The sequence below is a fragment of the Podarcis vaucheri genome, assembly GCF_965113315.1.
Source record: "Podarcis vaucheri genome assembly, chromosome: 13".
In the NCBI taxonomy this organism is placed as follows: Eukaryota; Metazoa; Chordata; class Lepidosauria; order Squamata; family Lacertidae; genus Podarcis; species Podarcis vaucheri.
In genome coordinates, this window is record NC_138751.1 from 15,201,880 (window position 1) to 15,227,389 (window position 25,510).

The window sequence follows — 25,510 nt, forward strand, 5'->3', positions numbered from 1 at the left end:
TTGATGAAAGGTGTCTCCCTGGAAGACAAAACACTAACTTTTTAAAGAGATGTCTGTTCAGATTTTGAAAGCTGTACTATGTGGATTATAGACATGGCCTCCTCTCTTGATGTTTTGACCCTGTGGTTCAGCTCCAAAGCCCAAAGTGGATCTGTATGAACATTTCATCCCCACTAATGTAGGGAGACCCGGGTGGCGCTGTGGGTAAAAGCCTCAGCGCCTAGGACTTGCCGATCGAAAGGTCGGCGGTTCGAATCCCCGCGGCGGGGTGCGCTCCCGTCGCTCGGTCCCAGCGCCTGCCTACCTAGCAGTTCGAAAGCACCCCCAGGTGCAAGTAGATAAATAGGGACCGCTTTCTAGCGGGAAGGTAAACAGCGTTCCGTGTGCTGCGCTGGCTCGCCAGATGCAGCTTGTCACGCTGGCCACGTGACCCGGAAGTGTCTGCGGACAGCGCTGGCTCCAGGCCTCTAGAGTGAGATGAGCGCACAACCCTAGAGTCTGTCAAGACTGGCCCGTACGGGCAGGGGTACCTTTACCTTTACTAATGTAGGGAGATACACCTGACATCCTCTCTACCTTGCCCCAGACCTTTTCCCCTGGGGTCCCAATCCTACCATTAGGGACTATGCAAAGGTGTTTGTGTCTGTGTGTGTGTTTTAAACACTCTTAGTAGGAAATGTCCAGGGCAACCCTGAGATAGGGAAGATGTTGTAGGGATGCCACAAGACCGGCCAATGGAAATCTAGACTTCGCTCCTGTGTGAACAAGCCTTACAAAACTACAGAAGGAAGGCAGGGATTGAGCCTAGTGTGGCTTCATTTGATGGAGCGTTGGTGGCTAGGCTCCCTGCAAATGATGAATGAGGAGGATGTGCCATCCAGTGTAAGCTGGAGATAATGGTGGGACAATCAAGTGGGGTTCAGATGTATTCACAGCTAGCTTCTCTGAATCACAAGAGAGAGGGCCAGGAACACAGAAAGGTATTAATTCACAACTGAGAAACATGGCCGCTGCAAGATGGGCTTTGCGGTAATGGCTTGTACCAGGGTGGACCTTGATGCCTGGTAACTCCCTTCCAACCTGTGGCCAATGGGAAGAAGATGAGATATTGACCAGAAGGCAGCCTACCTGTTACCGGAATGCTTTCCCTATGCCAGAATCAACCTCTATAATGACTGGCATCAATAAAAAATAAAATAAATGTGGCTATGTTTTACCCACTATGGGTCACACATAGTAAATACATTAATGTAGCAGACAGTAACAACATTTGCTTTAATAGCATGTCGGCAGCAATCTATGAATGAAAATATTACTGGCTGCCAGCCCATAAACTAGGTTTTTCTGCGGTCTTAGCTAAGTTCTACAATTTGCCTCATTTTTAATTATGTATGGGCTGTAGCTAAATGAAAACATTAATTCTGAACTATGATTGTTGAATCATAAATGTAGAGAGGAAAACTTTATATAAAGAAACAGTAGGCTCCCCTACTCCCACATCGTCTTTTGCACCGAATGAAGTGTTACCTCAAGTTCAAACCTTGATGACCTGCAGCTGGTTCTGTTCCGCAGTTTGTGATCTCTTCACTTCCAGCACGCTAATCCAAATTAAGCTCAAATTAACAGGAGAATATGTGCTTCTTAATGGCGGCGTTGGAGGGGTTTTGGCAGGCAATGTGCTTTTGCACAATATGTGAATGAAAATATTGCAGGATTTTCCCAGCAGAACACGAGGTTTTCTGCTGTCTTACCTAAGTTCTACAAGTGGCCTTATTTTTAATTAAGTATGGGCTAAACAAAAGCATTAATTCTGAAAATTAAAGCCTGTAACCTAAGACATTTCGGCATCCAGTGTGGATGTAGCAAGATAAACACTGGTGTCTGTTCAGGTCTTCAAGCTTGTTTCGTGAGTCATGTGAGTGTTCTGGGAAACCACTGACAGGAATTAGCTCCCAGTACAAAATGCAAATAGATTTCCTTCAGGTAAGTATGGTTGCTGTTGTTTTTTATTGGTTCATATCCATGTTTTGGAACTCAGTACATTGATTGGTAAGTCCAAACATGAGTATTTCCAGAGATAGAAGTAGCCTTTACCTATAACATGGAACCCCGCTCTTTTGACTGCTGCACCCTGGGTTTACATGCGATTGCATGAATGAATGAATTTATTAATACGGTCGCAGACCAGCGTCAACACACACAATATCACAGATCATAAAAATATCAGAAATACAAAGAACAATATGAGCATAACAAGGATTTAAATATAAAAATTAAAATTAATTATTAGCGTGCTCCCTGTAGTTAACATTTGGGGGTTTGGTCATTATGGGATACCACTTGCTTCCTGCGATTGATTGAAGACGCACAGAATTTGGCTACATTTAATGTAGTCTTGGGATTCTTATCCTCTAGCAGTGGTTTTTAAAGGACGCGGGTGGCGCTGTGGGTTAAAGCCTCAGCGCCTAGGGCTTGCCGATCGAAAGGTCGGCGGTTCAAATCCCCGCAGCGGGGTGCGCTCCCGCTGCTCGGTCCCAGCGCCTGCCAACCTAGCAGTTCGAAAGCACCCCCGGGTGCAAGTAGATAAATAGGGACCGCTTACCAGCGGGAAGGTAAACGGCGTTCCGTGTGCTGCGCTGGCCCGCCAGATGCAGCTTGTCACGCTGGCCACGTGACCCGGAAGTGTCTCCGGACAGCGCTGGCCCCCGGCCTCTTGAGTGAGATGGGCGCACAAACCCCAGAGTCTGTCAAGACTGGCCCGTTCGGGCAGGGGTACCTTTACCTTTACCTTTTAGCAGTGGTTTTAAACTATGGAGTTCTGATTCTTTCCTGGACTTTTGCAAAACAGGTGTAATAAAAGTCAAACGTATATCCTCATAAAGACGACAACGTAATAGTACATGTAGAGCAGTTTCAACTTCCAACGAGCCACAAGGGCAGACCTGTGCTGTATATGGTTTACCCTCAAATCTGCCCTGAAGTAAGGTAGAAGGGAGAACGATGAATCTGGCGAGAGTAAAAGACCGTCTGTATTTGGGTACCTGAAGGCCTGACAGATAGTTAGCTGGAGAGAAACCTCTCCCATGGTCCCTTATTGCTGGGTGTTTGATCATTTCGCTCATGTGGCATTGTAATTCTACGTCCCAGATACGCTGGCGAATTGTAATCCTAGCTTTCTCGAAGCCTGTCGCTATCAGGGTCTGTAGTGGGATCCCCAAGCCTTTGAGCTTTTCCAGCAGTGTAGCTTTCCATTTGGATTGGTAGTTATCTAATAGGGTTAAAGGTGCCAGCCCAACCGGGAAGAAAATAAGCTTTAGCCAATAATGAATCTTCAATATCCATATCCAAGTACTGATAGGAATTTGCCCAACCTCCAGACGGACCGCTATGTTGGATACGCAAGAGGGTATCCCCAACAGGAAGCAGAAAAACTTAGTTTGGAATGCCTCTAGGAGAGTAAGGTTTTTAAAGCTGCAGATCTGGGATCCATATAACAATTGTGATAGTATTTTGGCAGCAAAGACCTGGGAGGCTGCCGGTATGTATTGGCCCCCTTTCCCATAGAAGAATCTTATTAACGCTTTGGTAGATCTTTCTGCATTTGCAATAGTATTATTAATCTGAAAGCGCCAGGAGCCCCTTTCCTGGAAGGTTACACCCAGGTATTTAAAGGTTGCTACCTGTTCTATTGAGCGATTGTCTATTCTCCATTTGTGCCTCCTTTTTTTAGAGAACACCATGACTTTGGATTTGTTGTAGTTAATTGTTAGTTGTTCGGAGCTGCAGTAATTGGTAAAAGATCTCAGAAGTTTTCTCAATCCAACACAAGAAAAAGAAATTAAAACTGTGTCGTCCGCATATAAAAGGACCGGGAGGGGCGTACCAGCCAATTTGGGGGGATGGGCATTTTATTTCTCCATATTTCCTACTAACGAGTTGATATAGAAGTTAAATAAAGTAGGCGCAAGGACACACCCTTGCCTGACCCCCTGATGGATTTGGATTTCCTTGGATAGGTGGCCATGTCGGTCACACCTTACCCGGATCCGTGTATTTTCATATAGACTGTGGATGAGATACAATAGGCGTTTGTTTATATTTGCAGCGCTTAACTTTCCCCAAAGCCTGTCCCTCGGTATTAGATCAAAAGCAGATTTGAAATCTATGAAGGCCACGTATAGGGAACCTCCTTTTCTTGATGTATATTTCTCCGCAAGATGTTGGAGAACAAGGCTCTGGTCTAAGGTTGACCGATTTGCCCTAAAACCAGCCTGTGCTTCTGGAAGAATGTGGTCTTGTTCCAGCCAGTCCACTAATTTGTCGCATAGGTGGGCAGCGTACAATTTGCTAATGATACTTAGGAGGCTGATTGGCCTGTAATTAGCCGGGTCTGAACGGCTCCCTTTCTTGAATAAAGGGATGATGATTGCTAGTCCCCAGTCCTCAGGGATAGTGGCCGATTGATCTATGCTGGTAAATAGGGCAGCTAACACAAGGGCCCACCATTCAACATTGGCCTTGAGGAGTTCCGGTGTAATGTTGTCTACGCCGGGGGCTTTTCCAGGTTTAAGGGATTGGATAAGCCTATAGATCTCTTCAGTTGCTACTGGGGGCCATTCGGCGCCACTATCACTCGGAGCTGGGGGCAGGGCCTGCAGATGTTGATTTGATGTATATAAAGATAGAAAGTAAGCCTCCCAGATCCCAACTGGTATAGTATAATCAATTTCAATCGGGGAGTCTTGCCAACTTTTCGCGACTATTTCCCAAAAAGGGGCTGAGTCTTTCCTTCGAGAGGCCTCTAGTAAACGTTGCCACTCCCCCCCTTTGGGCCTGAAGCTTTTTCTTTTTCTTTTTTTTAATTTTAAAAATAAATTTTATTTCCGATATACACTCTTTTAAAATCACAAACTTACCAAAAAGAGAAAACACAAAAAATAAGCAAATATAGACAGTAAAACATCAAGACGTAAATACATTTCTCCAAAAGTACTAATTATCATATCGTCATTCTGACTTCCCTCCACCACGATTTAAGCTATATCACATTAATAACCTTCTTGCAGTTCCTTCTTTCAACTTTTGTCTTTACTTCACAGATTCTATAGTTCACCTACTGTTATTTTAATATTACCTAAGTTTTTTCCATGTATGATATAAATTTATTCCAATCATTAATAAAGTTTTTATTACTCTGGTGCCTAATCTTCTGAGTCATTTTTGCCAACTCAGAGTACTCAAATAGCTTGTTTTGCCATTCACTAATAGTTGGGATTTTAGATGATTTCCAGTTCTGTGCCAACAATATTCTGGCTGCTGCCATTGCATACTGGAACATGGTTTGATCTTCTTTCCTAATCTCCTCACCGACCATTCCCAGAAGAAATGCTTCTGGTTTTTTTGGAAATGTGTATTTCATTATTTTTTTCAATTCGTCGTAAATAGAACCCCAGAACCTCTTCACTTCTTCACATGACCACCACATATGATGGAAGTCACCCTCTTTTTTTTTACATTTCCAACATCTTTTGTCTCCAGTCTTGTACATTTTTCCCAGCTTAACAGGAGTAATATGCCAACGATACATCATTTTTTCGATATTTTCTCGGAGGCTAACGCATGCTGTAAATTTTATATCCTTAGTCCAAAGTTTCACCCATCTCTCATATTCTAGACTGTATCCCAAATCTATGGCCCACTTTATCATGATCTCCTTCACCTCCTCGTCTTTAGTATCCCATTCCAGTAATTGATTGTACATTTTGGATAAAAGCTTACTCTTTCCTTCTAATCTTTCTACCTGGAATTTTGATTTTTTCTCACTCATCCCTATTTTTTTGTGTTCATTCCATAGGGCATTAATTTGGTGAACCTGTAGCCACCCTATTGACTTATCCTTTAGTTCTTCATATGATTTAATTCTCCACCCTTTATCCGATTTAGTCAGGAGATCTTCGTAGGTCCATCTTTGGGTTCCCGTGTTTAAATTTTTAAGTGATGAGATATTAACTGGTGATAACCACCAAGGTATGCCCTTTTCCAACAGTCTTTTAGTTCTATTCCATACCTCTAACAACGCTCCTCTAACAATGTGGTGGGAGAATCCCTTATGAACCCTTTCTTTATCCTGCCATAAATAGGCGTGCCAGCCAAATCTAACATCGAATCCTTCCAGGTCTAACACATCTAGATTTTCCAAAACTATCCAGTCTTTAACCCAACATAGGCATGCGGCCTCATAATATAATTGCAGATTCGGGACAGCAAACCCACCTCTTTCTCTCCTGTCTGTGAGCAGTTTAAACTTAATTCTTGCTCTCTTCCCCAGCCAGATAAACCTGGACAGGGTCCTCTGCCATTCCTTGAACATTGTCGTTCCTCTGATTACTGGAATATTCTGAAATAGAAATAGTATTTTTGAAAGGCTGTTCATTTTTATGGCCACCATTCGTCCCTCCCAAGAGAGTGTTAGTCTACTCCAGATGTCTAAGTCTTTTTTAATCTCACTCCAGGTTTTTTTGTAATTATTTTCCACTAAATTTATGTTTTTTGTAGTTACCCAAATACCCAAATACTTCACCTTTTTCACTACCTTAATTCCTGTTTGTTGTTCTAATTGATTTCTTAAGTCTTCCGCCAAATTCTTAGTCAGTATTTTTGTCTTAGTTTTGTTTAACTTAAACCCAGATAACTTCCCAAACTCCTCAAGCACTTCCAAGACTTTTTCCACACTTTTTAATGGCTCTTCTAATGATATCACTAAATCATCGGCATATGCCTTTAATTTATATTCTTTCGCTCCGAGTTTAATTCCTCTTATTTCCTTCTCCCTTTTTTCTCTGTATCACTCTGTTTCTTTATAACTGAAATTATTTCAATAAAATATGAACATTAAAAATCCCTGAAACTATCTGTGACTTTCTGGTCCACTTCCATTTGTCTTTCTCGCAGCAATGTCAGTTCTTTGCTTTTCTCACTCACCAAAATAATGTCAGGGATGTGGCTGGATAGAACACGTGGGAAGAGTCTGACTCTGGAGATGAAGGAATGCCAGTACTGAGGGAGCCAGAGTCTGACTCTGGCGAGGAGAGACTGCAGCCACAGACAGAGCAGGAGTGGGTTAGTTCATCCCCCCTTCATCAAGAGTTCCCAGACTCAGATAGAGCAGCAGACTCAGAAAGCTCGCAGGAGAAGGGAGGGGAGGGAGATGGATGACATTGAGAGGGTTGCTCTGCAACCAGGAGGGAGGCAGCGTTTAGAGGGCTCTTCGTTTGATAGTTCACCCACCGTCTCGCCAAACCAGAAGAGCTGAGAGGGTTAAAATGCAATAGATATATAAGAGAGGAAGGACAGGTCTTTGGCACCCTTTGTGCTGTGAAAGGGGCAGGGAATCAGAGTGACCAACTCGTAGCTAAGAGCGACAGGCTCGGAGCCGCTCTCTGTATGTTAATTGTAAATAAACATGTGATAAAACTGCCAGAGACTTATTAATTCTTATTGTGGCTAGCTTGCTTGCCTGCCTGAGAGCATTACACTACTTGATGAAAGGTGTGTTTTTTTGTTGTTGTTTACCTACAGCCCATACTTAAAAATAAGGCATTTTGTAAAACTTAGGCAAAACAGTTTGTGGAACTGGAGCGAAATACAGTAGAACCAACTAGCTTTGTCTCATTTCCCATGCACTTACTCCCCGCCCTGAATTCTACAAGGCCAACCCTGAATCTGAGAAGGAAGTTGACAACCAGGGAAACCCCCTGGGCTGGCTGTTGCATAAGAAAGGAGGCAGGTGATGGCTGACTGGGGTCAGGTTGCATTTGTTGGGGCAGTGCTCCTTTGATTCTAAAGGACCAGCCTCTACTGGTTCTGGTTTCTACTAGCACCGTCAGGGACTAATCTGATTGGTGTCCTGAGAATTCCATTTGGACCTTGGAGAATAGTCAAATAGAATGGGGTCCTGCAAGCTGGCCGTGTGCCATAGGCCAGAAGCGGTGGCCCCCATAGAATAAAAGGCCAGGCAAAGCATTGACAGGGTGTCATCTGGAGCTGCAGGCAGACAGAGAGGAGCAAGAGATAAGACTGGAGGCTAAATAAAGGAAACTGCAAGCTAATGGGTTTGATTGTCGTTGCACAAGAGCGTAACAGTTATTGAAAGTTGACAGCAACATGGATCTATTTCAGTTTATGGGAGGTGGGAGTAAAAATCTACACAGAATTAACACTGCAAACTTTAAGCACATTATACATAAATGAAGCGTGTGTAGGACTGCCATATCCAGAAGCAAAAGTTTTTGGCATTTCTTACAAATTAAGTTTTTGAGCTGTTTTTAAGGAAATTCACCTAAATCAACATTTCTGACATGGGTTGTCATGTGTCCAGATTTTCCTGGACATTTCAGCAAATTCCACTCAGACACTGCCAAATCCCAGCTGTGTCCAGGAAATTCCAGACGTATGGCGACCCTAATCTTGGGTAAAGGAAAATGTCAGAGAACATTACATGCTTGTAGGGCTTTCGAGAACTCCCTGGAACTCAGTCCTGGCACCACTCCTGAGGGCACCATTGCCATTTAAAGAGAAGAAAAAGAAGAGGGGTTCATGATGAGTTCTGGCACCTCTTTTTCTAGAAAAATAGCCTTCATGCTTGGGAAGCATAAGTAGAATGCAAAACATGTTGTTGCTTGCCAAGGCCCCCATTATTGTCCACCTAATGGCCAATAAACACATGGACATGAGTGTTTTGGTTTATGGGTTCCAATAGGCCACAAATTTCTTGGTTACAGATGTGAACGTGTTGGCTTAGGCATTGGGTGAAGCCAGGCTATATCGTGACTCCTGCCTGTCTGCTGGGAGTCCATCTAAGGGTAAACCACCATTAGGGGGCACCCTATGACTTACATCAATTAGGGACACCCAGAGGGGTCCCCGTAGGGGTTGTGACATGGCCCTAGCGCACATCCCAGCTCTGGACAGAATTCACAACCCCGGATCCCTTTAACAGGATACCCTTACTGAGGAGGGGCAGGCGGAGGCTACAACCTCCCCTCCATACAAACAAAGGCTAACCGCCACTCGAGCCCAAAGGGCTTGCCGCCAACACCCTCACACCTGCAACCAATCCGTGACGCACTCTGAAGTGTCATTCAACAGGCTATCATTGCCGACATCGGAAAGGTGTACCCCATCACTGCGAGACAAGGCTTCCTTGTCAAAAGGGAAGGCAGGTGATTGCTTTCTTTATGGCTCTATTAATGGCCAGAAAGGAAAGTTTAGACCAGGCAACCACAAACTCAGCCCTCCAGGTCTTCAGGGACTACAATTCCCATCATCCCAGACCACTAGCCCTGTTAGCTAGGGATGATGGGAGTTGTAGTCCCAAAACCTCTGGAGGGCCGAGTTTGGGGATGCCTGGCTTAGACCATTGTTTAAGCTTTGTTTAAGCTGCCAAGTGGGAAAGGTGAGCAGACTTATTATAAGGGGAATACTTTTTTTTAAGAGGGGTGATACCACATTAAACCACTAGAATGGGAAGCTGTTGTGTGTCCGAATTGCAGCATGCAAAAGTGACTCCGATTTAGGTCTCAGTAAATGCTACTAGGCAAGGGGGAATTAGTTAACCTGTATGTTTCAAAGTTCCATTTATTGAAAAGGCTATGTGAAAAAATTGATGATTGCAGGCAAATTTAGTAAAAGTTTGCATGCCTACATGTTAGAGTGAATATGCCTCCCTCCCCCCACACACACACAATCGCCAGCCCCCAGAGATTTAACTTCCATGGACACTGAGGTGGGAGCACCCAATCCTGAATATGGCAACTTCAGAAAACACCCCCCAAAGGCATTACTTCACCCCCACAAAATCTCCAACAGATACAATTTTTTTCCAAAAATGCAAATGAAATACTAAGCACAGGAATTTGAATATCATGAGGACTGTTCCTTGTAAATGTCGATAGATGTACATTTTCTCTGGCTTTGGCCAGAGGAGGATAGAATCAAGAGACCCTCTTTTTCGTCACCCTACTTCAAATCTGCTATTACTGTATCCCCTCTCTATGATTTTGGGTCAGAGGTGGAGCTCATATTCATTCATTCAGTCCCGTGCTCAGATCGCGCTTCAGCAAGAAACTTACACGGTTTATACAAATATCCTATCTCTTGGCCTCATCTCCCTGGCCCTCAACAATGGTCTAAGCTTCTTGTGTTATGTAGCATAATGCCAGAGGCATGGTGGGTAATTAATACAGTAGCCAACATCCGTAAGGTGGATGATGTTAATTATTTCACCGCCTGCACTTGAAATTTGTCCCGTTGTCAAAAACATAATAATAGCCAATATTCTACCCACTTGTGAAGGGTGTGCACAAATGGAGTGGTCATGCTCTATAAAATACATTGTGTGGATACTGTCCTCCGTAGACTGTTGTTGCACGACAGTCACCCCATTGTCGTTTATGAAGTACTGACTGGCAAGTGTCAATATTCACACGGATATGTGATCATGACTAGACAACATCCACCACAACATTTGCACATGAGAATTTGAAAGGATATACAGTGGTACCTCGGGTTAAGAACTTAATTCGTTCCAGAGGTTCGTTCTTAACCTTAAGCTGTTCTTAACCTGAGGTACCACTTTAGCTAATGGGGCCTCCCGCTGCCACCGCACCGCCACCACACGATTTCTGTTCTCATCCTGAAGCAAAGTTCTTAACCTGAAATATTATTTCTGGGTTAGCAGAGTATGTAACCTGAAGCGTCTGTAACCCGAGGTACATTGCAACCTTATTTTGCTAATGCAAGTACGTGAAGTTTTCGGGAAGGATAAAGCATTAGGAGAGATTTGTGAGGGTTCCAGTTCCATTTTGGCCCACAGAGTTGAAGATTACTTAATCATGTCCGTCAACTGTTTTAATTGGAAAGCCTGGTAGTACAACTTATGATTTGGGTGGTGGATAGAGCTTTTACCTCCTGAAATAATATTTTAATACAATAATAATGCATAAGAATACAGTATAAAAACAAAAAACACATACTGAAAATAAGAACGAAAAATAAATGAATAATCAATAATCCCCCATCCCCTGAGTTGGGCCTGGAAAGGAGTGCATTTGGGCTGGGTGTAATATGACCGAAGAATCTTGCCCTGGCCACCGAGTTCTGCACTAACTGAAGTTCCTCAATTGTCTTCAGAGCTCTGAGTAGAACACCTTACAGTAATCTAACCTAGAGGTTCCCAGAGCATAGACAATATTAGTTAGGCTGTCCGTGTCCAGATAGGCTCCCTTGGAGCCTGCTGTTCTGCGGGTTAAAGCAACAGGTCTTAGTTCCCATAATTCTTGTGGCTTGCTGGTTTCCCACAAGGCCTTGCTTTTTACATGACCAAAGAACAACTTCTTGAAATGTATTAACTTTACTACACCTTCCAAGTACCAGAATTTTAGATTTCAAGTTGTATTGGCTAACATTACTGAATACCGTATTTTTCGCTCTATAACACGCACCCGACCATAACTCGCACGTAGTTTTTAGAGGAGGAAAATCCGTAGGCATGCCACCCATAGGCATTTCCTCCATAACACGCACAGACATTTCCCCTTACTTTCTAGGAGGAAAAAAGTGAGTGTTATGGTGCAAAAAATACGGTAAATAGCAACCCAGATTTGAGCACCAGCAGAAGTATCAGGTCCTCCTGCTCCCTACTTGATGAAAGGTGTCTCCCTGGAAGACAAAACACTAACTTTTTAAAGAGATGTCTCTTCAGATTTTGAAAGCTGTACTATGTGGATTATAGACATGGCCTCCTCTCTTGATGTTTTGACCCTGTGGGTCAGCTCCAAAGCCCAATGTGGATCTGTATGAACATTTCATCCCCATTAATGTAGGGAGGTACACCTGACATCCTCTCTACCTTGCCCCAGACCTTTTCCCCTGGGGTCCCAATCCTACCATTAGGGACTATGCAAAGGTGTTTGTGTCTGTGTGTGTGTTTTAAACACTCTTAGTAGGAAATGTCCAGGGCAACCCTGAGATAGGGAAGATGTTGTAGGGATGCCACAAGACCGGCCAATGGAAATCTAGACTTCGCTCCTGTGTGAACAAGCCTTACAAAACTACAGAAGCAAGGCAGGGATTGAGCCTAGTGTGGCTTCATTTGATGAGGTGTTGGTGGCTATGCCCCATGCAAGTGATGAATGAGGAGGATGTACCATCCGGTGTAAGCTGGAGATAATGGTGGGACATTCAAGTGGGGTTCAGAAGTATTCACAGCTAGCTCATCTGAATCACAAGAGAGAGGGCCAGGAAAACAGAGAGGTATTAATTCACAATTGGGAAACATGGCCGCTGCAAGATGGGCTTTGCAGAAATGGCTTGTACCAGGGTGGACCTTGATGCCTGGTAACTCCCTTCCAGCCTGTGGCCAATGGGAAGAAGATGAGATATGGACCAGAAGGCAGCCTACCTGTTACCGGAATGCTTTCCCTATGCCAGAATCAACCTCTATAATGATTGGCATCAATAAAAAATAAAATAAATCTCATCACTTCAAGCACATGCCTGTACTTTAGTCCAAATTAAGCTCTAATTAACAGGAGAACATGTGCTTCTTAATGGCGGCGTTGGAGGGGTTTTGGCAGGCGAAGTGCTTTTGCACAATATGTGAATGAATACAAGTTGCCTCATTTTTAATTATGTATGTGCTGTAGCTAAATGAAAACATTAATTCTGAATTATGATTGCTGAATCATAAACGTAGAGAAGAAAACTTGATAGTTGTTTCCTAGTTCTGCTGGATCTCTCAGCAGCCTTTGATACAATCGACCATAACATCCTTCTGGACCGTCTTGAGGGGCTGGGAGCTGGGGGCACTGTCATACAGTGGTTTCGCTCCTTCTTCCTGGGCCGTGTTCAGAAAGTGGTGGTGGGGGATGAGTGTTTAGACCCTTGGGCCCTCACTTGTGGGGTGCCTCAGGGTTCCGTCCTCTCCCCCATGCTTTTTAACATCTATATGAAGTCGCTGGGAGAGATCATCAGGGGGTTTGGACTGGGTGTCCATCAATATGCAGATGATACCCAGCTCTACCTCTCTTTCAAATCAGAACCAGTGAAGGCGGTGAAGGTCCTGTGTGAGTGCCTGGAGGCGGTTGGAGGATGGATGGTGGCTAATGGATTGAAGTTGAATCCTGACAAGACAGAAGTACTGTTTTTGGGGGACAGGGGGCGGGCAGGTGTGGGGGATTCCCTGGTCCTGAATGGGGTAACTGTGCCCCTGAAGGACCAGGTGCATAGCCTGGGAGTCATTTTGGATTCACAGCTGTCCATGGAGGCGCAGGTCAATTCTGTATCCAGGGCAGCTGTCTACCAACTCCACCCGGTACGCAGGCTGAGACCCTACCTGCCCGCGGACTGTCTCGCCAGAGTGGTGCATGCTCTAGTTATCTCCCGCTTGGACTACTGCAATGCACTCTACGTGGGGCTACCTTTGAAGGTGACTCGGAAACTACAGCTAATCCAGAATGCAGCAGCTAGACTGGTGACTGGGGGCGGCTGCCAAGACCACATAACACCGGTCTTGAAGGACCTACATTGGCTCCCAGTACGTTTCCGAGCACAATTCAAAGTGATGGTGTTGACCTTTAAAGCCCTAAACGGCCTTGGCCCAGTATACCTGAAGGAGCGTCTCCACCCCCATCGTTCTGCCCGGACGCTGAGGTCCAGCGCCGAGGGCCTTCTGGTGGTTCCCTCATTGTGAGAAGTAAAGCTACAGGGAACCAGGCAGAGGGCCTTTTCGGTAGCGGCGCCCGCCCTGTGGAACGCCCTCCCATCAGATGTCAAAACGATAAACAACTACCTGACATTCAGAAGACATCTTAAGGCAGCCCTCTTCAGGGAAGTTTTTAATGTATGATATTTTAGTGTTTTTTGGTTTCTATGGAAGCCGCCCAGAGTGGCTGGGGAAACCCAGCCAGATGGGTGGGGTACAAATAATAAATTATTATTATTATTATTATTATTATTATTATTATTATTATTATTATTATTATGAAGAAACTGTAGTCTCCCCTACTCCCACACCGTCTTTTGCACCGAATGAAGTCTTACCTCAATTTCAAACCTTAATGACCTTGCAGCTGATTCTATTCCGCAGTTTGTAATCTCATCACTTCAAGCACATGCCTGTTCTTTAGTCCAAATTAAGCTCTAATGAACAGGAGAACACCTGCTTCTTAATGGCGGCGTTGGAGGGGTTTTGGCAGGTGAAGTGCTTTTGCACAATCTGTGAATGAAAATATTGCTTGGTTTCCCCAGCAGAACACGAGGTTTTCTGCTGTCGTACCTAAGTTCTACAAGTGGCCTTATTTTTCATTAAGTATGGGCTAAACAAAAGCATTAATTCTGAAAATTAAAGCCGGTAACCTCAGACATTTTGGCATCCAATTGTGGATGTAGCAAGATAAACGTTGGTGTTCGTTCAGGTCCTCAAGCTAGTTTCGTGAGTCATGTGACTGCTCTGGGAAACCACTGACAGGAATTAGCTGCCAGTACAAAATGCAAATACAGTGGTACCTCACACTTGGGACTCACACTTCCAAGTCAGCTTGGAAGTCTGTTGGAAAACAAGAGAGAGAGAAATCTTCAAATAGCATCAATATAACATCAACCCCAAGGTCAGATGTGTCTCTGTGGGAGATATTTCCCTGACTGGTTGGCAGGGAGGCACGAGGCATTCTTGTCATGACATCACAAGTCTTTCAGGTCTCTGGCAGCCTCCCCCTACCCCCCACCCCCGGCTGGCTATGCCTGGGTTAATGTACCCAGCTGACTCTGTGGCTGGATCTAGACCCATCGAAGAAGCGTTTCAGCTTAAAGCATTGTAAATTTAAACTGCAAAAACAGGTAGAGAAAAACAATGTTATATCGCACATACAACACATATCAATCACTTTTTCTTTCATTTTCTTTTCTTTTCCAATTTCACTTATGTCTTTTACACCTTTCAGTGGCTGGCATAGGCAATGTTGTGAGCATGATCCACCTACTTATATGATTCCTTTCAGAACACACAAAACTCATACAAAACGGTGACTTTTTAAATTTCAGCAGCCGTTTTAAATGACACCCCCTCCCAAATTTTATTTTCAACTTGATTTGATTTTGTATGTTGTATTGCTGCTGCACACAGCTAGGAAACCATGCTTTTAAGCAAATTAAGGTAAAGGTAAAGGTACCACTGCCTGTACGGGCCAGTCGTGTCCGACTCTAGGGTTGTGTGCCCATCTCACTTAAGAGGCCGGGGGCCAGCGCTGTCCAGAGACACTTCCAGGTCACGTGGCCAGCGTGACGAAGCTGCTCTGGCAAGCCAGCACCAGCGCAGCACACGGAAACGCCGTTTACCTTCCCGCTAGAAAGTGGTACCTATTTATCTACTTGCACTTAGGGGTGCTTTCGAACTGCTAGGTGGGCAGGAGCTGGGACCAAAAGACGGGAGCTCACCCCACTGCAGGGATTCAAACCGCCGACCATGCGATCGGCAAGCCCTAGGTGCTGAGGTTTTACCCACAGCACCACCCGCGTCCCTAAGCAAATTATACCTTATTAAAACAGCACGAACCAATACATTTGTTAATTTTTTTCTATCAGGCGTTCATCTGACTCAGTCAAGAGGCTAAGAAACATACATTGGACAGGCAGATCAATCTCTGTTCCTCATTTGAAGATGTACCTTTTTTCTCAAGCTGTCCCTGAGACCCTGTGGTAGCATCCTCAATACCTGTCCCAGGTGGGACATAACTGGCCAAGACTAAGATATGAAGCAAGGGCACCATTGGGTGATCTTTATTAATTTCTGCAGCAACTTCCAGACTCTCCCTAGCCAAACCTCTGCACCAGGCTTCCTCAAACTCGGCCCTCCAGATGGTTTGAGACTACAATTCCCATCATCCCTGACCACTGGTCATAACTGGCCAAGACTAAGATATGAAGCAAGGTCACCATTAGGTGATCTTTATTAATTCCTGCAGCAACTTCCAGACTCTCCCTATCCAAACCTCTGCACCAGGCTTCCTCAAACTCGGCCCTCCAGATGTTTTGAAACTACAGTTCCCATCATCCCTGACCACTGGTCCAGCTAGCTAGGGACCATGGGAGTTGTAGGCCAAAAACTTCTGAAGGGGGTGAGGTTAGGAAGCCTGCGCTGCACAATTCTTTTATGCTTTTTGGGGGTGTATTCCATCCATGCACACAAGTTTGTTTATCACGTCTTAATATTTACAAATTTAGCATTGCTATTTGTCAAGCAAGCTGATGGTTAGTTGCTGTGGTTAGGCTCCTGTGGATTTGTCAAGGAAGCCAACGATTTACTTTTTGTGGTTCAGATTCTGTAACATCTGATTTGCTCACCAGAAACCGCCTAATACTTACTTCTGCTTCTTGCTGGGTAGCTGTCCACGTGTCTTGTCAGTACTTTTGCTATAGTTTTAACCAGTGCTTTTTTTTCTTTAAAAAAATGTTTAGGGGTACTCTCATTTCCCTACACATATTGAAATACTGCCCCTCAATGAGGCCAAACTTCAATTCACAAAAAGTTTAGGGGTATGCATACCCCCGCGTATCCCCAGAAAAGAAGCAATGTTTTAACTCAGTTAAATTTCCACTATGCACAAGCAGCTATAACCAATATGGCTCCTGTCACAATCCTAAACTGTGGTATTTTGTAATGCTGTATTATAATCGTTCCCATTCTTTGATGTTGTTTTTAGTGGTTTATAGTCACAATTGTACGGTACATTTCACAATCATATGGTTGGTACAAGTTCTCTAGTATCTGGGTGTAATAATACTCACCTATTTCTTTCTATCGATGTAGAGGGAGCAAGAAATAAAAATTAAGAATTAATTAGACTGGTTTGAATGGATTTTGAAAGATCCATCACTTCCCATGTCAAACTTTTTTGCTGCCATTTAGTGAGAGCTGTTTCAATTCTCTTTCCTCACTTTTCTACCTGAATTCTATTAAACAGGAGAAAGAAATTCTAAGTCTTGGAGGCCTGGGCAATTATTCTACAGGATGGAGTGATTTTTTCTTTCTATAGGGAAGGGACAGAATAAAATACTGAAAATGGAAAAATAGGTTTATTTATCACGGAGGGGAAAAGAAAATTGGCGTTTCACAGGTCTTGGTTATATAAATGCTAGGAATCTGTTTTTGTTGTTTAAGGAGAAAAAGAATGAAAACTGGTAATCTGGGGATTACTGCTAACTTGAGGCACAGAATTTTCCTTCCTCCCCACTTGGAAAGTATTTTTGAGGAAAAATTGTATTAATAAATTTGAAAAATGCTACTATTTTAGATATATCTGAAGAGGTGGATTCTAAGCAGTGAACTCTCATCCTAATATCCAGATGTTTTCTAACTGTGGTCCATTGGTGTGTCTGTGAATTCCACTGAATTATATACAATCCAAATTATAATGCAATAAAATACAATATAAGAAACAAAACAAGCACTGAAATACAATTAAAAACAACAGGGCACTTGTTGCCATGTGTTACAAATACTACAACAGACAGGAAAAAAATTATTAAGTGGTCTGACAATATCCTCAGCAATTTTCAAGTAGCCATGGGAGAAATTTAAGAATGACCGCTATATTAAATTTGTGAACATATCAGGTGCGGCATGACCCCTTTGGCTTTTGCTGCTATAGACTATCCTGCAGGAAAGAGAAGGCAGGACATAGATACACATAAAAAGAGGCGATATGGAAGTGAGAAGAGGCAAAGGGGGGATTAAATGAGCAAAATTCAAAATAATAAGCTCCTTTTGTTTTATTTCAAGGCAAGGTGATAGAGCTATGTTTGGTTTTTTAAAATAATAATTCCAGTTGCGTAGCTTCCAGACTAAGCTGGACTTTAGGTTCCCTGGGATCAGAAAGTGAAGGCAGCACTGGTCAGCTAACTTCCCATGTTTCCATGGCAGAAATTTCCAGCCTTGCTTAGCTGGCTTTGCATTTTCCTTTCTAGCGCAGCTTACAACACTAGCAAGGAAGAATTGATATTTTGGCATCATAGTGATGTCACGTGATGGACACTTGTTAAAATGGCATACCAAGGGTGGGGAAAACCAAGGACCTGACCCCCCCCCCAACAGCTGAACCCAGCTCCCCATCCTTGGCCTATGCCAGAGGTCGACAACCTAAGGCCCATGGGCCAGAGGAGGCCCATGAGGGTCGCTTAACCGGCCCATGAGCTGCCCCCGAACCCAACCACCTGCTTGGCGAGTCCCCACGTGCTGCACTAAACCAGCGCAGTGCAGGGACTCTCTTCCGCGGCTCCAGAAATCGCTCCTGCGCATGCCCAGATGCCAAAATCCTTCTGCGCAGGTGTGATTTTTGGCATCTGGGCATGCGCAGAAGAGATTTCCGGTATCGTGCTGCGCCTGCCCTTCCCACGGGGATCTCTGCGGGAGTGATCCTGCCCATGCCTAGTAAGCCTTGCCGACCCCTGGCCTATGCTATCAGTGTAGTCTTCTACAGATTAATAGAAAAGGTCTGGGCCTCATTTCTGCCTCAAATTCAGAGGACTGGCATCCCCATTTCCTGAAGGTTGCTATTGAGCTATCCTTGTTTCGCAGCAAGTTCATCTTTCAGTTGGTTGCCTTGTGGGCAATCAGTTGCATTTTCAGGTTTTTGTGTTGTTGTTGTTTTTGAAGTATTAATTGAGTTGTATCTTATGACTTTGCCCTTTTTGAGTGTGGATTTCTCGGCAGTGAATAAAAAGGGGTTCCTAGTGATTACAGTTGCAACGCTGGCCATTTTCCAGAAACATTGTGAAGGCTTTTCGCCAGCTTTGGCTTTCGAAAACACATTTCGGCATATCTGAGCTGCTTTGCAAAATTGCATTTAATTCTCCATTCATGACTGGCATGATCTGATAATGAGGAAGAGGAAGTTGACAGCTAGGGGCATGCTCTGGGCTGGCTGGAGGAAGTGGCTAGAATCACGCTGTTATTGTTGGGGGCATTATTCCATTCATCCTAAAGGACCAATCCAATTGGTGTTCTGAGGGTCACTAAAGGATTCCTATTGAACCTTGGCTGAGGTCCAATAGAAGACTGCCTTGCAACCTGGCCGTGTGCTATTGGCCAGAAGCTGTGGCCGCTAGAGGATAAAAGGTTGGACAAAGCATTGACAGGGTATCATCTGGAGCTGAGCAAAACAGAAGAGAGGCTAAGAGAGAAGGCAGGAGGCTAAAGAGAAGAAATAGTAAGTTATTGGGTCTGGTGGTTGATGCCTAAGAGCGTAACAGTTATTGAAAGGTCAGAGTAATGGTGGATTTATGACCATGTCATTACCGAGGAGGCAGGTTTAGTCGTTGTTTGAAGACTATCCCTGCCTCCGGGTCTGGTCTTGTCCGCAAAGATACTGGATTCAGCAAGGGAGACCCACATGACTTTAAGGTGCTGATGTGCAATGCCAGGTCAATGATTCACAAGACGGCTGTCATCCACGCCTTGATTGTGGATGGAGGACTTGACCTGGCATGTGTAACAGAGACTTGGTTGGATGAAGCAGATGGGCCTGTTCTTGCCGCTGCTTGTCCACCAGGTTTCTCTTACACACAGCAACCCAGGTCATGTGGGCGGGGAGGTGGGGTTGCAGTGACTTTTAGGAAGTCATTAGTTTGCACCAGGCATCCTATTGGTAAGACCCAGTTCTCTGAGTGCATGTTCTGGAGGTTGGGCAATAGGGACAGTACAGGATTCCTTTTGGTATACTGACCTCCCTGCTGCACCAAGGATTCCCTGCCCGAGCTGCTTCAGATCATGGTGGATGTTCTCCTGGAGACACCTAGTTTGGTTGTCCAAGGGGATTTTAACATCCTGCTGACACGACCTTACAAGGGGCACTTGGGACTTTGTGGAAAGCATGGCCTCCATGGGGCTTTCCCTATGGCCCAACTCATAGTTGCAGTACTTGGCTGCCCCCCACCCTCTCATGGGCCTGGATGGGAGTAATAATCTACACTAAGGAAATTCAAAGCACATTCCACACAAAGGAATCTTAGAAAAAGGGAAATGTCAGAGAACATTACGTGCCTGGGAAGCATAAGCAGAATATAAAGCATGCAGTTATTATTAGGGGAATATATTTTTAAGAGGGGTGAACATACAATGTTAAACCACAAGATGAGGGAGCTGTTGTGTGCACAAACTGCAACATGCAAAAGTGACTCCAATTTAGCTCTTACTAAATCCTACTAGAAAAGGGGGGGGGCTTAAGATGTATTTATGTAAAAGTCTATGCGAAAAGCTTATAGCAGGCAAAATATAGCAACAATTGGAACAATTGTTTAAATCTACTGATGCTGCAACACCAACCCAGCTACTTAAAGCTCATGATGTTCCCAGGTGTACAGCACTTTAACCTAAAGGTTAAGAAATAAATCTTATATCTCGTTCTCTTGTTGAGCTACTGGTGGCACTTGGTGAAGACTTTCAGAAGGATTTTAAGGGAGTTTATACAAAAGGGAGATTGATTGATTGATTGATTGATTGATTGATTGATTGATTTATACCCCACCTTTCCACCAAGGAGCTCAAGGCAGCATCCATCATTCTCCTCCTTCAGTCAGTCCTCTCATCAATCCTGTGAGGCAGAGACTGAGACTGACCCAGGGTTTCCCAATGAGCTTCATGGCTGAGTGAGGATTTGAACCCTGGTCTCTCAGTGCTGGTCTGGAGCTCAGATTCATATCAGTAAGTCCTTTGCTCAGATCTCACTTCAGCCAGAAAGCCATTTCCGAGCTGGAGAGGAGAGGGGGTTGCGGGCTAACCCCTCCCACACTCCACTCGCGGGGGCTGGCCTTTGCCCCCGTGAGAACAGGGGAATCCCCGGGCGTGCCTGCAACCCAGCCCGCCAATCAGCAGGGCCGGGGAGGCGTGGCCTAGCCCATTTAAGGCCAGGCGCGACTGGGGACCGCCCTCTTTGTCCCGTTCCTGCTGACTGGTTTTCCCATCCCGCCCACCCTTTAGGCTTAGCTAGGTATGACCTTGCAATGGACTCCGGTTGGTCGCCGCAAGGGGCCTGGTAGGAATTTTTCCAACTTGGCGCACTTCCAGCCTTTTGGTTTTTTCGCCTACCTCGTAGCAAACGTCACAACTTCCTCGGTATTGGCGGTTAGGCATTGGCAGGGGTAATTGGTATGCAAATGAGGGGGGAAGGAAGCGCCATCACCTTCCCTCAATGAAAAGGGGTAGTCCGGTAGAGGACTCTGGGGGGCGTTGCCTGGTCCGAAACCTAGGGAGGTAAGGGCCTCCGGCACACCCCCGGGCGGTGACACGCGTGGGATCCTAGTTGGCGTACTTCAACAGGACCCCCCACGGCTTGTGGATAACCCTTACCGGTCTCCATGCCGGGTAGTCGATAGGAGCCAATGCCTAAGGCCAATACCTTTCAATTCTGTAATCAATAAAGTTGTGGCCTTTCTATGCCCATTAACCTTAAATAATGTGTCCCGTGTCTTTATTTCACATGGGGGAGAGGACTTGCCACGCAAACTTAACTGAGCTTGTACAAATATCCTATCTTGTTTGCCTCCTTCTCCCTGACCCTCAACAATGGTCCAAGCTTCTTCTTTTATATTGGTTTTTTTATTGGGTTTTACAAACAAGAATGATATTATATAAATAAGTATACCAAGTTTTCTCATGTCATTTGTATATCACAAAAATAGCATAATAATTGTTGAAAAATATCTACAATATGTGTTTCATTATTAGTGGTGAATGCATAAATTATTGGTTTATGAATTGGTTTAAACAATTAGGAAGAAGAAGAGGGGGAGGGGAAGACTGGGAGTGGCGAGTGGGTAGGGTGGGTGGTTATGCTTCATTATTCTACTTAGAGTGGTTTTTAAAAATATTTAAATTGTGTCTTAAACTTCTGCTATAAGATGCATAAGCTGCAATGTGACTGGTTTGTATCAATATTCACATGGTTATGTGATCATGACTAGATAACATCCACCACAACATTTGCAGATAAGAATTTGCAAGGATATACAGTACAGCGTTCATTTGAACTCCAAGCTGTTTCACAAAGCACCCTCTGGTGGCAAACAGAAAGAAAGCATTTACACACCCACTTTACTTTCCCCCCAGGTATCTCTTTCAGGCAGCGGTGGCCCACGATGATGCCTTTCAAGGGATCTGGCCTTGTGCTCCTCACCTTTCTGGTGTCTGTTCTGGCGCTGGGAGCCTATTGTGAAACCCCCTATGAGAAGTTCCTAAGGCAGCACTACGATAATCCCAAGAGCAATGTTGGAAAGCAGTATTGTGACGTCATGATGAAAAGACGCGGACTGGACAGACCATGCAAGGAAGTGAACACCTTCATCCACGGCACCAAGAATAACATCAAATCTGTGTGCACTGATACTGGAGGGAAGGATTACGGAAACGGGCTGAGGATCGCTCTCCGCCCCTTCACTGTCACCACCTGCAAGCACAAAGGCGGCTCAACTCGCCCACCTTGCAAGTACTCTGATAACAAGTCGTCCAGATACATTGTCATTGCCTGTAATGAGAATAATGAGCCTGTGCACTTCGACGAAAGTATCATTGTCACAGTGTAAGATTTCCAACGCCCAGATCCCAAATATTCAGCTTTTTAACAATTATGCCATCCCTTGCAACTCCACTGAACCCCCCCCCCCTTTGCTGCCATTCTGTCCAGCTCTGCTTTACTGCAATTAAAAAAACAAACAAAGAAAACACTCTTAAACCATAGTGGCAAAGAAACCTGCTTTGATTCTGTTAAACCAGCAATGTCTGTCACTATTAAAGTTGCATAGCATTTGATGTGTGTTTAATTTCATTTCCTTTTCTTTTTCTTATTGCATCCAAGGGAGGGAATGTGGAATGCAGTACTGCACTGTCTGAGATTTTCTTTCGTGTTTCTGCCCACATGGGTGGTAGGCTGCAACCAAATCAAATCAAATCTTTATTACGGTCATAGACCAGCATAAGGAGGGAAGGTTACAAGCATTTAAAGTCTAAAAACGTTTTGGTTTTGGTTTGGTTTTTTTAAAAAAAGCAGTTAAAACAGAAAGTATATATATATAAAAGTCAGCATTAATGTCTGGCAGCTTGGAATGCTTCCCCCAACACTTTCGCAACTCTGGTTCCCCACTCAGTTCTGTCCCAGTGTGCAGAGTTCATGTTTATAGACACAGCCAGTTGTCATCATGTGATCAGGCACCACAGCCCCAGGGCTGCTTCTGAGCACATTCCACAGGATGCCTAATAAATAGTCATCTTGCCGTTTGTGGCTCTGTGGGTGCTTTGAGGTTGGGAGTAAATATAATGGACAATGTAAACTCCCTTCTTTGGAAGACAAATGTTCCCCTTGAAAGTGTCTGGGGATATTCAGACCCACATGGGAATCTAGCTTCCAAGTCAGCTTGGAAATCTGTTGGAAACCGAGAGAAAGATAAATCTTCAGGTGGTATTGTTAGCAACAGAGCATCAACCCAAAGGTCAGATGTGTCTCTGCAGGAGGTATCCCCGTGACCATTTTTTGAGACAGTGTTTTCGAAGTGGAAGAAGCGGGGAAGAGGAGATACTGAACCTTTACCCACCAGCTATTTTGCCCTCCTGGACCCCCTTCTAACAAGCCATTTCATTTCATTTATTGAATTTATATGCCGCCCTATGTCCAGAGGTCTCAGGGTGGTTCACAAAAAAGATTGCAATATATAAAATCAAAACAATAACGCCCCCACCCCAAAAGATCCACATTTTAAAGGGTATAGGGTGTTGATCAGGTCAGCCAAGGTAAAGGTAAAGGACCCCTGGCAGTTAAGTCCAGTCACGAACGACTCTGGAATTGTGGTGCTTATTTATCTACCTATTTATCTACTTATTTATCTACTTGCACTTTTTGGCGTGCTTTTGAACTGCTAGGTTGGCAGGAGCTGGGACCGAGAAAAGGGAGCTCACCCCATCGCGGGAATTCGAACCGCCGACCTTCCGGTCGGCAAGCCCAAGAGGCTCAGTGGTTTAGACCACAGTGCCACCCGCGTCCCTCAGGTCAGCCAAAGGCCTGGTTAAAAAGGAATGTTTTTGTCTGGCGCCTAAAGGTGTATAATGAAGGCGTGAGGAGAACCTGCCTGGGGAGAGCGTTCCACAGATGGGGAGCCACTGCAGAGAAGGCCCGTTCTCATGTTGCCACTCTCTTGACCTCTTGAGGAGGAGGCACACGAAGGAGGGCCTCAGGAGGTGATCTCAGGGTCCAGGTGGGTTGATATGGAAAGAGGAGGTCCTTCGGGTATTGCCTCATGGAGCACACACACACCATTATAGAGGAATGAAAAATGTGTAAAACTTCAACTTTTACAGCAAGTTAATAAATTACTAAAGCTATAAGTAAGTTAATAATTCACAGCAGCATGTGAAAGTTACAGAGAAGGTTTGTTTTGAACAAAGAAAGGGCTCTCTCTCTCTCTCTCTCTCTCTCTTTCCTTCCCCAGAGAGTTGAAGATAATTTGCAAGGAGGACCAGTGACAGTGAACCATTGAGCAGAGTTCATTAGTGCACACAGTGAAGGATTTACGTATAAGCTAAACAAGCTATAGCTTAGGGCCCCACTCTTTTGGGGCCCCAAAAAAAATTAAAGGGAAAAAACTGGATGTACATTTCCAAAATATAAGATAAAACCAAATAAAATAAAACCTACATACAGCAAGTGTGTTTTGTGTTGTGTAGGCTCCTATTTGTTGTGTGCAAATGGCTTAAGATACCTACTAGGTCCATAAATTACCATATAGCATATATTCAACACAAAAAAACAGAAACAATTTGTTGTTGACAAAGGACAGCTGGACCTATAAGGGGCCCCATTACCTTCAGTAGCTTAGGGCCTCATCAAACCTAAATCCGGCCCTGCGTGCACATGCTCATATTGATGTCACTGGTCGCCCTTGCACATTCTTCACTTAAGATAACTTAAGTGCCCAACTAGATCAGGCCAAAGGAACAACGGAAGGTGTTTTATACTGAGTCAGGTCACTGGCCCACCTAGCTCAGTCTACACTGACTGGCAGTGGCTCTGCTTTGCAAACAGAAAATCCTATGTTCAGTCCCTAAAATCTCAAGGTAGGACGGGGAATGTCCTGTGCCTGAAATCCTGGAGAACCGATGGCCTCACTCAGTATAAGGCAGAGAATGCAAGACTATCAATAGCACAGGCCCATGCCACAAGATTCAGGTTACAGCGAGGGAAGACGGACAAGATCTGTGACATTTCCCTTTCAGAGGGAGAGGAGGCTGATCTGAACTGCTCTTCTTTAGCTCCAAAGTGCAGTCGTCTTCTTCAGTCTAATTTTCTCAGCAGCAGTTATTTACTCCTCCCTGGGTCCTCCTTCACTTGGTTGACGTGTAACAGAAGAAAGTGGCTAGTGATGTTTTCCTTTCCAAATATTATCAGTTCCAGATGCTCTGCATCTTTTCTTT

At 44.5% G+C, this 25,510-nt stretch overlaps 1 protein-coding gene across 3 annotated transcripts in view; it reads left to right on the forward strand.

Moving 5' to 3' along the window:
- Positions 1 to 23,103, forward strand: part of LOC309517152 (angiogenin-2-like) — a 44,608-nt gene extending 21,505 nt beyond the window's left edge. Inside the window, exons 1-2 of one of the 3 annotated variants that reach the window (XM_082196243.1) lie at positions 19,046 to 19,262; positions 22,160 to 23,102. In XM_082196243.1, coding sequence (XP_082052369.1) covers positions 22,189 to 22,632 — 444 coding nt within the window. In that variant the 5' untranslated portion in view covers positions 19,046 to 19,262; positions 22,160 to 22,188 and the 3' untranslated portion in view covers positions 22,633 to 23,102. Of the gene's footprint in view, positions 1 to 19,045; positions 19,263 to 20,166; positions 20,226 to 22,159 lie in introns of those variants that run through there. The other 2 variants (XM_082196242.1, XM_082196244.1) reach the window with 2 other exon arrangements.
- The last annotated feature ends 2,407 nt before the right edge of the window (positions 23,104 to 25,510 follow it).